General features: G+C 72.7%; 3 protein-coding genes across 3 annotated transcripts; 1 reads left to right on the top strand and 2 right to left on the bottom strand.

The window, feature by feature from the left end:
- Positions 1-4,557: 4,557 nt before the first annotated feature.
- On the top strand, positions 4,558-5,618 carry AURANDRAFT_12429 (hypothetical protein; the record flags this gene model as incomplete). Its single annotated transcript, XM_009040913.1, has 2 exons — positions 4,558-4,829; positions 5,030-5,618. Coding segments are annotated over 2 exons (861 nt in total), but the record flags the coding sequence as incomplete, so codon positions are not given.
- Positions 5,619-10,993: 5,375 nt separating this feature from the next.
- AURANDRAFT_16190 (hypothetical protein) lies at positions 10,994-11,299 on the bottom strand (the record flags this gene model as incomplete). Its single annotated transcript, XM_009040855.1, has 1 exon — positions 10,994-11,299. A coding segment is annotated over one exon (306 nt), but the record flags the coding sequence as incomplete, so codon positions are not given.
- A 1,447-nt stretch (positions 11,300-12,746) lies between these two features.
- On the bottom strand, positions 12,747-13,109 carry AURANDRAFT_6781 (hypothetical protein; the record flags this gene model as incomplete). Its single annotated transcript, XM_009040854.1, has 1 exon — positions 12,747-13,109. A coding segment is annotated over one exon (363 nt), but the record flags the coding sequence as incomplete, so codon positions are not given.
- Between the last annotated feature and the right edge of the window lie 331 nt (positions 13,110-13,440).

Genomic DNA, 13,440 nt, shown 5'->3' with positions numbered 1-13,440 from the left:
GCCGCGCGCTCGTCCGTACGGCCGAGTCCTCGTCCGAGGGCGCCGATCCTCCGTCCGAGGGTCCGAGGGCGTCGGACGAGGGGGCGGCGCCCTCGTCCCGAGGGCGCCGAGGGCGCCGAGGGCGCCACCGACCCCCCTCAATCCTCCCCCCCCCCCCACGTAGCACGAGGTGTGCACCTTGACGTCAAAAACCAGAAGCATTTTCCATCGGCCAGCGTGATCCACCCCGAGTATCGACACATCACCACACAAGGTGCGCCCGAACCCAACCGTGCGTCCCTCGATCGGTGCATAACTTTGCAGAGCGACGCCGCGCGCGCGACGCCAGCGCGCGAAGAGCCGCGTCGCGACGTTCCCGCGCGCAGACACATGGCTGCCTTCGACATCAAGGGTGCGCTGGCCGGCAAGTGGAAGGCGACGGAGGTCGACAAGGGCGCCATGGAGGCGTTCCTCAAGGTCAAGGCCGTGCCCATGCTCATCGCCAAGGCGCTCACGCTCTTCGCCACCTCCGGCACCTTCGAGCTTAAGACCGCGCGCGGCGCCCGCGTCCCGCCGCGCGTTTCGCCGACCGCCGCGCGACCGCCGACCGCCGCGCGACCGCCGACCGCCGCGCGACCGCCGACCGCCGCGCGCAGGGACGACAAGTTCGTCAAGACGGAGCTCGGCATGTTCACGAACACGGAGTACCCCGCGGTCGCGCTCGACGGCGCGACGCTGACGGACCACAAGAACCCGGCGGGCGAGCCCATCAAGATGAAGGGCGCGATCGACGGCGACAAGCTCGTCATCACGTCCCTCGAGGGCACCTTCGACGGCACCGCGGGCGTCACGGAGACCTACGCCATGGACGGCGAGACGCTCGTCCTCACCATCGCGGACATCGCCACGGGCACGTCCTTCACGGAGAAGCGGTCCAAGGTATGAGCGGCGCCCGACGACGCGCCAAAGTCGCGCGTGAGTAGGAACGCCACCCCTAAGTATTAGGGGTGCACCAGTCTCGTCCGCGGTCGGGGGAAAGCCGCCCGCGTCAATCCTCGTAGAGGTCCACGGGCCCGTAGGCCGCGACGCCCTGGAGGTAGATGCCGGTCGTGGCGCAGAGGCAGAGCAGGCTGAGCGGGTGGTCGAAGCAGCAGAACAGGGACGCGACCCAGGCGACGAAGTAGTGGTGCAGGTGCACCGTGCCCTTGTTCGCGAGGACCGTGAGCGCGGACGCCGCGAGGAAGACGAGCACGCCGACGCGCGGCGCCGCGTAGTACTTGAGGCCGAGCGCGCCGTAGGGCTTCGTGCGCCAGGCCGCGCGGAGGTGGAAGCCGAGGCCGAGCGCGAGGAGGCCGCCGAAGCACGCGAGCGTGGCGGCGAAGAGCGGGCTCCAGTTGCTCGAGTCGGTGGAGAGGGACGAGTGCTCGCCGCGGAGGTCGGAGAGCAGCGAGAAGCCGACGCCGCTCAGGAAGATCAGCGCGACGAAGACGGCGGATCGCCACGGGCTCCCGAAGACGATCTTCGACCGCGTCGCGCTCGTGATGCGCACGAAGACCGACGACGCGATGGAGTAGACGACGACCTCGTCGAGGGACGCGCAGAAGAACCTCGCGTTCGACCAGCCCGCCACCGCGTCGCCGGGCGCGCCGAGGTTGCACGCGACGCGCTGCGCGCCGTAGACGACGACGTTCGTCGCGACCCAGTAGCACAGGCGCATGAGCATCTGCGACTCCCTCACAAAGTCCTCGCGGTCGTTGTTCCCGAGCAGCGACTCGAGCGAGACGTCGTCGTCGTCCGCCGCCGCGTCGTCGACGCCGGCGCCGTCGAGCAGGCGCGCGTACCGCGCGCGGGACGGCGGCGGATCTTCCGCGTCGGGAAGGAGCGGGGCCGTGGCCCAGTCCGGATCGGAGCGGCGGGGCGACGAATCCATTCCGCGCGACGTGTGGATCAGGCCGGCGAATTCGGCGCGAGGTGTGCCGGCGTATTCGACCGTCCCGGATCACGTTCGGCGATCAGGGGGCGGCGAATTCGGCGCGATGTGTGCTAGGGCTGGCGTATTCGACCGTCCTGGATCACGGTGGGCAAGTCAGGGACGTCACGGCCCGCGAACGCCCAAAGCGCGGCGAATTCGCAAGCCACAAAACTAAATTTTTGTCAAGATGCAGCGAGCACGGGCGCCGTCGAGGGCCCCCAAGTGCCAGGCAGGCGCGTAGGCGGGGTCGTCGCCTAATGCGCTAGAGAGAGAGTGCCCGCGCAAGGTGCGTAGGGGGTGCGTCGCCTAATGCGCGAGAGAGAGAGAGCTCTCGAGAGTCGACTCACTTGCGCCTCGCGAGGTCGCACGCCTCCTCGGAGGCGTCCCGGGCTCCCCCCACGTCGGCCCCCTCGCGCGACGGGGAACCTCCCCGCCGAGCGGGGAAGCCACACACGGAGCCGCCTAGCACCAGGACGCGCGCTTCGCGCGGCACGTCGCGTTGTTCTTGCGGACGAGCTCGTGGTACTTCTTCCGGCTGAGGGCGGCGAGCTCCTGGGCGTTGCGGTGCCCCGCGGGCCGCGAGATGTCGTGGCCGATGTGGTGCTGGAGGCGGCGGAGGAGCTGCGTCCGGCCCTCCTTGGACACGCGGAGCGCGTCCGGCCGCTCGTCGACGGGCGGCAGCCGCGCCGTCGCGACCGTGGCGCCCTCGCCGCCGAGGTCCAGGGTGTGGACGGAGTCGCGCGCGAGGGACCGCGCCGCGTCGAAGCCCGGCCGGCCGCGCGCGCCGCGCGCGAGGTCGCCCGACGGCGCCCGGAGCCCGCCCGACTGCGCGAGGAGCGCGCGGACGCGCGGCGCCGCGGGCGCGGGGAAGAGCGCCCGCAGCGTCGGCGACGTCGCCGCCGTGCGGCCCCTCAACCGCGCCGCGCGGTCCGTGGCGAGGTCGACGGCCGCGCGCGAGAAGCGGTCGCCGTGCGTCGCGGACACGAACTGCGAGTGGTAGTTCTGGGGGTCGAAGAGCGAGGCCAGATGGTCGTGGAACGTCGCCAGCATGAGCTCGCCGTCGGCGCCGGCGAGCGCGAACCACCGGTACGCGCCGACGAAGAGCCGCCTGGGCGGCACTCGCGTCTTCCACCCGACTTCCGCGCGCGCGTCGTCGAACGGCTCGGTGCAGCCTCTTTCGGCCGCGCTTCGAAAATTTCAACGAGAGCCATCGCTTCGTCCAAACATCAGCCGAATCGACGTCGATGTGACCGAGCTCGAGCATGTCAAAGTGTGGTCGGCGCGTCCCGAACCGGCGGTCGACGTCCGCGCGGAGCGCCGCTCGATCGCGCACCGGAGCGCGAGGTGGAGCACGGGCGCGAGCACCGTGTCGACGTGCTTGCTCGACGACCGCATCTCCGCGTGGATCTGGGCGTGGCAGCTCAGCACCTCCGTGAAGAGCGCCTCGCGCTCCCTGTCGCTCGGGCCCGCGGCGGCGCCGCCGCCCGGCGGCGCGAGGCCCTCGAACTCGGGCCGCAGCACGGACCAGTAGAGCAGGTGGCAGACGAGGCCGACGAAGCGCACGACGCTCCGCTCCGTGAGCTTCTTCCGCAGCGCGTCGAGCTCCTTGGGCGGGATGCCCCGGGGCGGCGCGAACGCGCCCGCGCCGTCGCCCGGGTCCCGGCGGAACGCGAACTGGCCTGCGAACAGCGATGCACCGTCGCTTCGACGTGGGCGCGCCGCGCGCGCGCGTGCCGGAAGAAGCGGCCACGCGTCGAGAGCGCGCCGAGGGACGATCGCTCGTCCGAACGTCGGCCGAAACGCGCGGACGACGACCGAGCGAGGCGCCTTCGACGTCGGGCGCGTCGCGCCCGCGTCCCGCCCCGGAACCGGCGCACGAAGCTCTCCTGGGCCATCTCCACCTCCGGGAAGCCGAAGCTCGGCGGCACGAGCAGCTCCGCGGCCGCGAGCTCCGCCGGCGTCGGGCCGTCGCGCATCTCGTCCGCGGCCGCGCGCGCGAGCGCCGCGCCGGCGTCGCGCGCCGCGCGCCGCGGCTCGGGGCCGGCCTCCGCGCCGCCCTTGGCCGGCGCCGGCTCGTCGATGGCGAGGTCCTTGTCGAAGACGCCGACGATGGCGTCGACGGCCGCCGTGGCGGCGTCGCCGAGCTCCACGTCGGGCTTCGCCGCCGGTTTGAAGCTCCGCTGGAGGCTCGCCCGCCCCTCGGGGCTCTCGCCGCCGCTCGCCGTCTTCCGCGGCGACGGGCTCGACGTCGTCGCCGTCTTCCGCGGCGACGGCGCCGACGCGAGCATGGCTCGGAGGTTTCTTCTCCCCAGCAGCGCTGCCCCGCGCGGAGAGCGGATACGTTCACCTTGACGACGACACCCTCGGACCTTGCACCTCTTGCCACAATCTCTTGCCACGCGATGATGCTCGTCGCTCGACGCGCCCTGCAGCGCTCGCAGCGCAGGACCATCTCCCTCGCCGCGCGACCGCCGCACCGCGCGACGGCGCTCGCCGCAACACACAACTTTCTGCACCACCACAGCGCACCATCCGCGCCGCGACCGCCAAACGCCCGCACGCTCACCACAGAGAAACCGCAAGAACCGGAACCGCCGCGCAGCAAGCTCGCCGCCTTCGCCGCCCTCGCGCGCGTCGACGCGCCCGCGGGGACCCTGTTGCTCTACTGGCCCGGCGCGTGGTCGATCGCGCTCGCGGCGCCGCCGGCCGCGGCCCCCGACGCGTCGCTCCTCGCGCTCTTCGGCGTCGGCGCCTTCGTCATGCGCGGCGCGGGGTGCACGATCAACGACATCTGGGACCGCGACGTCGACGGCGCCGTCGCGCGGACGCGGCGCCGGCCGCTCGCGAGCGGCGAGCTCGGTGCGCCCGAGGCGGCGGCGTTCCTCGCAGGGCAGGAAAAGGGTGATGCAACGTCGCTTCAACGTGAGTGTTCCGCGCGCGCGCGTTCCGGCAAAAGCATCCACGCGTCGAGAGCGCTCCCAGAGATGATCGCTCGTCCAAAAATTAGCCGAAACGAGTGGAAAATGGCCGAGAGAGGCGCCTTTGAAGTTGGGAATGTCGCACCCTTTTCCCGCCCAGGTTCCTCGCCGCGCAGCTGTGCCTGGGCCTGGGCGTGCTGTCCCAGCTGAACTGGGCGAGCGTCCAGCTCGGCGCGGCGAGCGTGCCGCTCGTGCTGGCCTACCCGCTCGCGAAGCGCGTCACTATGATGCCGCAGGTCGCGCTGGCGCTGACGTTCAACTGGGGCGCGCTGCTCGGCTACTGCGCGGCGACGGGCCACGTCGACTACGCCGTCTGCCTGCCCCTCTACGGCGGCTGCGCGGCCTGGACCCTGCTCTACGACACGCTCTACGCGCACCAGGACAAGCGCGACGACGCGAAGCTCGGGCTCGGGTCGTCCGCGCTCGCGCTCGGCGACGCTTCCACGCCGCCGTTCCTCCGCGCGTGCGGCGCCGCGGCCGTCGGCGGCCTCGCGGCGGCGGGCTGCAACGCGGGGCTCGGCGACGTCGCGGCCGCGTGGCCCTTCTACGCGTCGCTCGCCGTCTTCGCGTCGCACCTCGCGTGGCAGGTCGAGACCGCGGACCTCGGCGACCCGGAGAACCTCGCGGCCCGCTTCAAGTCGAACGCGGCCGTCGCGCCCGTCGTCCTCCTCGGCATCGCCGCCGCGACGGCGAACCTCCCGCCGGGGGCCGCCGCCTAAGCGAACGGGGGTATTAGCGGGGACGCGGGCCTCTACTTGCCGCAGAAGCCGAAGCGCACCTCCTCGAAGGTCGCGTCGGGGGGGCTGCCTTCGCGGAAGCGCGCCGACGCCTCGGATTCCGGCGACCGGTCGCTCGGCCCGCCGGCGGGGCCGGAGACGAGCCCCCTCTTCTCGTCGGCGATGCGCTTCTTCTGGAATGCCAACGGGGTTTCCGGGCCGCGCTTGGAGGCCAGCACGGTCCGCTTCCACCGCTCGAAGTTCCGCCGGAGCTTGCCGACGTCGGAGAACAGGTTCATCGCGACGATGTTCCCGTCGAAGTGCATCTTGATGTTCTCGAGGATCAACTCCGTCTCGACCTCGGCGCGGTGCCGCTGGCGGAGGTTGTCCATGCGCCGGTCGTGGACGAAGCCGAGGCAGAGCGCGGCGACGAGCACGACCGCGTAGAAGACGAAGAAGGCCAGGTTCAGGCGGAAGAGTTGCGCGCGCACGCCCGTGTGGTCGCTGCCGGAGATGTCCGCCGGCCCCTGGCGCGGGAAGAAGCAGATGGCCATCTGGACCGCGTAGAAGCACGGGAGCAGGAGCCGCCGCGCCTGCGCGCGAATCAAAGGTTCGACCCGACTTCAATGTGAGCGTATTCGACGGTTTCGACACGCGCTCTTCAAAAGTGCTTCGAGAACTCGACGAGAGCAATCGATGCGTCCAAAAAGCAGCCGAATCGACTTCGATGTGACCGAGCGAGAGAATTTCAAAGTTCGGTCGGGACGTCCCGAACCGGCGGTTGATTTCCACACGGCGCCGCGCCCAGCGGTCGATCCAGAAGGCGTCGAGGCCGCCGTAGACGAAGTTGAAGATGAAGAAGCCCAAGCGGTGCGCCATACTCTTGCGCTGGATCCGGTCCTGGTACGCGAACACCTTGATGACGTACTCGTCGTCGCCGCCGTGCGACATCGTGTAGCGGTTCATGCGCGCGGAGTGGACCGTGAGGACGAAGGAGAAGAACTGGAAGCAGAGCATGATCGCGAAGTAGTAGTCGAGCCACGTCGTCTCCGACGTGACCTTGGCGTCGTACATCATGAACTGGGCCGCGAGGATCGTCGTGATGGCGAGGCCGCTCCGGTCGATGCCGCTGCCCTCGACGGGGATCCAGAAGACGAGGAAGCCGACCATGTTGAAGGCCCAGCCGACGAGCACGTAGGTGCCGACGACGTAGGACGGGTCGCGCTCGAACTTGATCTCGAAGGACACGCGCGACGACGCGAAGCCCTTGATCGTCGCGTCCTCGTAGTAGTGGTCGATGCCCGACGCCTCCGGGTCCACGAAGCCCTCGGGCCCGTCGGCGATGGTGAAGCCGAGGCTGCCCATGAGCACGACGTCCGTGAGGGGCGCGGAGACGGCGACGTCGAAGGAGCAGTCGTGCGCGTCGTAGGGGTAGGGCTTGATGTTCATGTCGCAGACGAAGTCGCCGACGGCCTGGAAGACGACGCGCACCGTGCCGTCGGGCGAGATCGTCGCCGGGAGGAGCTTGATGGTCTGCGCAACGGCGGACGTGACGATGTTCGCGACGTAGACGTCCGGCGTCCAGATCGTCTCCGCGTCGACGCGGAGCGAGCCCGCGTAGATGTTCGCGTCGAAGGCGAGGCGCGGGTCGGCCCACTCGAGCGTCATCCAGGACGTCGCCGTGAAGCCGCCGCCGGCCGTGTCGATGCCCTCGACGGCGACGTCGTGGAGGCCCACGGCGACGACCGTCGGCGCGACGTCCTTGTCCGCCTCGGGCTTCGCGCGGACGCCCGGCTGGTAGCCGCTGAGCAGGTCGTCGATGACGAAGCCCTCGGCGTCGGCGAACTGGCAGGACGCCTCCGTGTCGAACCGCGTGTCGTCCGTGCGGAAGAACGCCTGCACGTCCGCCGTCGTGTTGAGCTTGAAGCCCTGGACCGTGTCGATGAAGTTGACGACGGACTGCCAGACGCCCATGCCCGCGGTCGACATGTACTGGTCGCCCGACGCGACCTGCAGCTGCTTGGTCAACAGCCAGTCCTCCGTCCAGTCGAAGCCGCCGATGATGAGGTTCGCCGCCTTCGCGGGCGACAGCGCGCGGTCGATGGCCTTGAGCGCGCCCTTGATCATGCGGTCGTTCGCGGCGAGGATCGTCGTGATCGACGAGTCCTTGACGAGCGCCGCGTAGGCGTACGCCTCGGCGAGGTCCTCCCTGAAGAGCGCGCGCTCCGCGGCGACGACCTCGACGGTCGCGCCGCAGACTTCCTCGAGGTAGTCCGTGTTCGCGTCGACGCGGTTGTCCGCGTAGGGCGCGCCGTAGAGCTTGAGCACCTTGTGCCGGAAGGCGGCGCCCGACGTCGTCCGGCAGATCTCCTTCGCGACGACCTGCGCCGCCGTCGTCGTGTCCGGGTTGAACATCCACGCCAGCGCGGTCTCGTTCGTGATGCCGTAGGCCGCCGTGTCGATGGCCTCGGCGAGGAAGAAGGCCGCCCCGCCGGCCTCGAGGAAGCTCGCGTAGTGTGCCGCGCCGTGGCGGTGCGGCCCGACGACGACCGCGGCCTCGGGCTCGTCGCCGACGGCCGCCAAGATCGCGTCGAGCGCCTCGCCGACCTCGTCGTCGGACTCGGCCTGGTACGAGGCCTCGTAGTCGAAGGTCGCCTCGAAGGCGAGGCGCACGGGGCCCCAGAAATCTTGGATGCTTTCTTCCTTGGGGAAGAGCCCGAAGATGCGCGACAGGCGCACGGGCGCCGCGGACGCGGCGGCGACGAGCAGCGCGCCCGTCGCCAGCGATGCCATCGCTGACCTGGCGGGCTGCCCCCCGACGCGGTCGGCGGGACGGCTCGAGAAGAAACGAGTCCCTGCCAAAATGTGGAATGCAGAAAGATATGATGTTGAACCCGAGCAGGCACTTCCGCAGCCCCTCTCACGATGGAACATCCCGACGGGGTGCGCGTCGTCGCGCCCGCCGCGGCGCCCCCCGCCGGCGCGGCGGCTCGGCGCGGCACGCCCGCGAAGAAGAAGCGCCAGTCCGTGTTCCTGCACGCGACCTGGGACGCCGAGGACGAGTTCAGCTGCTTCATCGACTACGCGACGATCACGGAGAGCTCGCTGCGCACGATCCTGCTCGAGGTCTACTCCGAGGCCGCCGTGAAGCGCATGAAGACCATGAAGCAGCTCGTCGCCGCCGCGCGCAAGCAGAAGGTCCACGAGGAGCGGCTCCGGGGCAGCGACGCGCTCCGCTACCGCGCGGGCACCGTCGTGTCGTTCCTCCAGCGCCTCGAGCACGTCGTCCCCGACGCCCGGGGCGCCCTCGGCTCCGTGACCCTCGTGCGCCGCGCGGAGTGGGCCATCGTGTCGCGCGCGGCGAAGGGCAGCCCCGTCAAGGTCGGCTCCGTCGTCGCGGCCGTCGACGGCGAGACGACGCTGCTCAACGGCTGGGACGAGACGCTGGGCCTGCTCACGGCCGTGCAGGGGCTCGGGAGCCCCAAGCCCTGCACCTTCCGCTGGGCGCCCTTCCACAGCGGCTACGTCGAGGTCACGGAGGTCGGCGGCGCGCTCCAAGCCGCGGCCGTGTTCCTCGTGCTCGCGTACGGCGTGCTCGCCTACTTCGACCGCGAGGAGCAGCCGCGGCGGCGCCTCGGGTCCATGCCCCTCCACGACGTCCACGTGGCGCCCCTCGCGTCCCGGCCGGGCCCGGGCGGCCGCGGGCCCGTCATCGAGCTCCGGAACGGCCGCGGCGACGCGCTCCACTGCCGGCCGCCGCCGGAGGCGCCCCAGTACCGGCCCATCGTGCCCCTCATCGACCTCGCGGCGCTGCTCAGCGTCGCCGTGGGCCACGCGAACGGCGACGACGACCTCCGGGCCCTGGAGATGCTCCGCGTGCGCAAGGGCGGCATTCGGGCGGACTCGTTCGCGCGCGCGCGCGCGCAGTCCGCGGCGCCGGCGTCGCTGCGCGACTCCTGCAGCGGCCTCGAGGGCTTCGAGGACTGGGACGAGGAGTCCGCGGCGGCCGCGGAACCGGCCGCGGAACCGGCCGCGCCGGCCGCCGCGGCGCCGCGGCGCCGGTCGCGGCGCGTCTCGGTGCGCGCGGGCGGCCTCGCGTCGGACTCGGACGGCGACACGGACGAGGACGACGACTTCGCGCTCGGGGGGCTGCAGGTCGAATCGTTCCAGAGCCTCGCGGGCGCGGCCGACGCCGACGCGGCGCCGGGCGGCGCGCCCGCGGCCGGCGGCAAGCGGCGGTCCCGGGGCTCGATCCTCTTCATGGGCTTCGTCGGCGGCGAGGGCGTCGCCGCGGCGGACGCGCCCGCGGCGCTGCCCAGCGTCGGCGAGGAGGGCGAGGCCGACGACGACGGCGGCCCGGCGGCGCCGGGCGGCGGCGCGGAGGAGGACGAGGACGACGACGAGGACGAGGACGACGACGACGACGACGACGAGGGGGGCTTCGGCCTCGCGGGGCTCACGGTCGTGGGCGGGTTTCGGGAGAGCGACGACGCGGCGAAGACGTCGTCCGACGGCCGCCGGTCGCGCGGGAGCGTGCTCTTCTCGAACTTCACGGACGTCGCCGAGGCGAACGCGCCCGCGCCGCCGCCGCCGATCCCCGAGGACAGCGCGGCCGCGGCGCCCGCGGCCGGCGGCGGCGAGGAGGCGGCCGCGGCGCCCGCGGCCGGCGGCGGCGAGGAGGCGGCCGCGGCGCCCGCGGCCGGCGGCGGCGAGGAGGCGGCCGCGGCGCCCGCGGCCGGCGGCGAGACGCCGAAGAAGCACCGCAAGGTCGTGCGCAAGGTCGTGCGCCGCGTCCACAAGCACGGCGCCGACGACCCGCCGCCGCCGCCGGACGCGCCGCCCGGCGACGGCGGCGACAAGCCGCGGCGCGTCGTCCGCCGCGTCGTCCGCCGGTCCGGCTCGTCCGGGTCCGCGGCCGGCGAGCCGGGCGGCGCCGAGTCGCCGCCGCCGTCGCCCGGCGAGCCCGGGTGCCGCGACCCGCCGGAGGAGGCCGGCGGCGCGAAGGTGCGCCGCGTCGTGCGCCGCGTGCGCCGCGGCTCGAGCGACGCGTCCCTCGCGGGCGGCGCGTCGCCCGGCGCGGGCGAGCCCCTCATCGTCGACGGGAAGAAGGTGCGCCGCGTCGTGCGCCGCGTGCGCCGGTCCAAGTCGGACGCGGACCCCGCGGACGCCGCCGCGCTTCCTCAGGACGGCTAGGAATCGCGCCTTAGGCGGGGCCGCCGCCGCCGCCGGCGGAGGGCGAGCGCGGCGCCCCCCGCGAGGAGGAGGAGCAGGTCCAGGGGGAGCGCGAAGAGCGGGCCGCGGTCCGCGGAGCCGAAGCAGGACCCGTCGTCGCAGCGCGGCCGCGCGCTGATGAGGTGGGCCTCCGTCGTGAAGACCCAGTCCTCGAGCGGGTAGTAGTCCCGGTCCGAGAAGAGCAGGTAGAGGTACTTGAGCGTCTCCGCGAGGAAGAAGGACGGCATGTCGTCGTCGCGGCCGCCGCGCTCCGCGGAGACGTCGTTTAGCCCCGCGAAGCCGCCGCCGGGCACGCGGCACCGCGCGACGAGCGCCTCGAAGAAGGCCCAGCCGCGGCGCCGGTAGACGTCGTCGCCCGTGACGCGGTAGAGCACGAAGAGCGACTCGACGTACTCGGGCCGGAGGCCGTAGCGCGGGTCCACGGCCGCCGCGGCGCCCGACGCTTCGTCGACGCGCGACAGCTCGGGCCCGAGGCCCGTCGCCGCGTGGAGCCGCGCCTGGGCGGCACAAGAGAGATTCAACGTCGCTTCAACGTGAGTGTTCCGCGCGCGCGCGTTACCGAAAAAGCATCCACGCTTCGAGACCGTTCCGAGAGATGATCGCTCGTCCAAAAATCAGCCGAAACGAGTGGAAAACGGCCGAGCTAGGAGCCTTTGAAGTTGGGCATGTCGCTCTCTTGTGCCGCCCCGGCCGCGCGTCGCTCTCCGCGAGCTCCGCCGCGAGCGCGAGGAGCCGCCGCTTCGCCTCCGTGTCGCCCCAGGGCGCGGCGCTCCCGAGCGCGAGGAGCCCCGGCGCGAAGAACGCGAGGTGCTCCTTGAGCCGGCCCCGCGGCGCGACGACGTCCGCCGTGCCCGCGCGCGACCGGTGGACGACGTCCGCGACGCGGTCGCGGCCGCGCGCGCCGTCGAGCAGCGCCGCCGCGAGCCAGTCCCAGAGCTCCGCCTGGCGCGTCGTCGAGCCCGCGGCGCCCCGCAGCAGCTGCTCCTTGAGCAGGTACTCGTAGAACGAGTCGCCGCCGGAGCCGAGGCCCGCGCGCGACGCGGGCCGGTGCTTCTCGAGGCAGCCCCGCCTCCGGCCCAGCGCCGGCGGCACCTCGTAGAACTTGGGCACGAGCTTCTGCGACGCCGCGCCGCCGTCGGCCGCCCAGCGCACGTAGGCCGCGTCGAAGACGCGGTCCGCCCGCTCCAGGAGGTCCGGCGCGCGGCCGTCGCGCGCGATGGCCCGGAACTCGAGGCCGAAGGACCCGAAGCCCGCGAGCGACGCGCAGAGCACGCCGCCGTCGAAGACGCTGCGGACGCCGTCGAGCGCGCCCAGGACCAGCGCCGCGACGGGCGCGGTCCGCGGGTGCGCGAGCCGCGCGTAGGGCCGCGGCGGGCCTCGAACCGGGAACGCGGCCGCGACGGCCTCGGCCGCGTGCCTCGCCGCGCCCAGGAGCCGCCGGTCGCCCGAGACCTCGAAGGCGCCCAGGAGGCCGCCGACGACGCGCAGGTGGTACTCGAAGACCTTCACGGGGCGGTACGGCGTCGGCGCGCCGCGGCCGAGCGGGTCCCGCCAGCTCGGCGCGAAGACGCGCGCGACGGCGCGGTCGTAGTCGTCCCGGAGCCCGCAGACGTAGAGCGCGTCCAGGCTGTCGTAGAGCGTCGCGGAGACGCCGAGCCAGTCGAGGCCCCCGCCGGAGACGGGCCTCAGGTCGTCGCGCGGGCTCGCGCGCGCCTCCCACGCGCGGAACGCGCCCCGGAGCGCGGCCGCGACGGCGGCGGCGCGCGCGGGCCAGTCCTCGGCGCCGCCGGTTTCGGCCGGCGGCGCGTCGCCGTCGACCCAGTCGTCGACGGGTACGACGCGCGCGGGGCTCGCGGCGCCGTCGCAGCGCAGGAGCTCGAGCTCGAAGACGAGGACGGAGCCGCCGGGGATCCTGTCCCGCACGGGCCGCGGGCCGTAGCCCAGGTCGGGCGGGCACGCGAGCTCCCAGACGGACCCGACGGTCATGAGCGGCATCGCCTCGCGCCAGCACCCGATGACCTTCGACGCCGCGAACGTCGACGGCCGCCGCTTCAGGCGCGTGCCGTCGAAGCTCGGGCCGTCCGGCCAGTCGCCGCTCAATTTGCCGTCGTAGGCCACGTCGCACGCCGCGTCGAGCGCCGGCGAGCCGCCGAAGCCGTAGCGCTTGACGCGGTAGAGCAGGCCCGACGGCCGCGCGACGGTCCCGGCGCCGCGCGCGTAGGCCGCGAGGAACGACCGCTGCGCGTCGTCCAGCGCGCGCGCGTGCGCGACGAGCAGCAGCAGCGCTCTCATCTCAGAGCGCCGTTGCTCGCAGCAGCAGCGCGTTCAGTGGTCGTTTTTGCGATGCCCATTGATTGGCCAGAACTGCAACAAACCTGACTTGGGTCCTTGTTTCCCCTTCACTGAGGCAGGTAGCAGCTTTTTGTGAATCCTCGTCGGGCCGCCGAAAGCCCCGAGAGGTGACTGGACCGTGGACACCGTCGAACTGTCGCTCGTCCCCGCCATGGCATCCTTCGAGGAGTCGAAGCAGCGCAAGGCCGACATCGTCGTGGCGTCGGCGGAG

This window comes from Aureococcus anophagefferens, assembly GCF_000186865.1.
Source record: "Aureococcus anophagefferens unplaced genomic scaffold AURANscaffold_17, whole genome shotgun sequence".
In the NCBI taxonomy this organism is placed as follows: domain Eukaryota; class Pelagophyceae; order Pelagomonadales; family Pelagomonadaceae; genus Aureococcus; species Aureococcus anophagefferens.
This window is presented reverse-complemented; position numbering and strand designations above follow the sequence as displayed.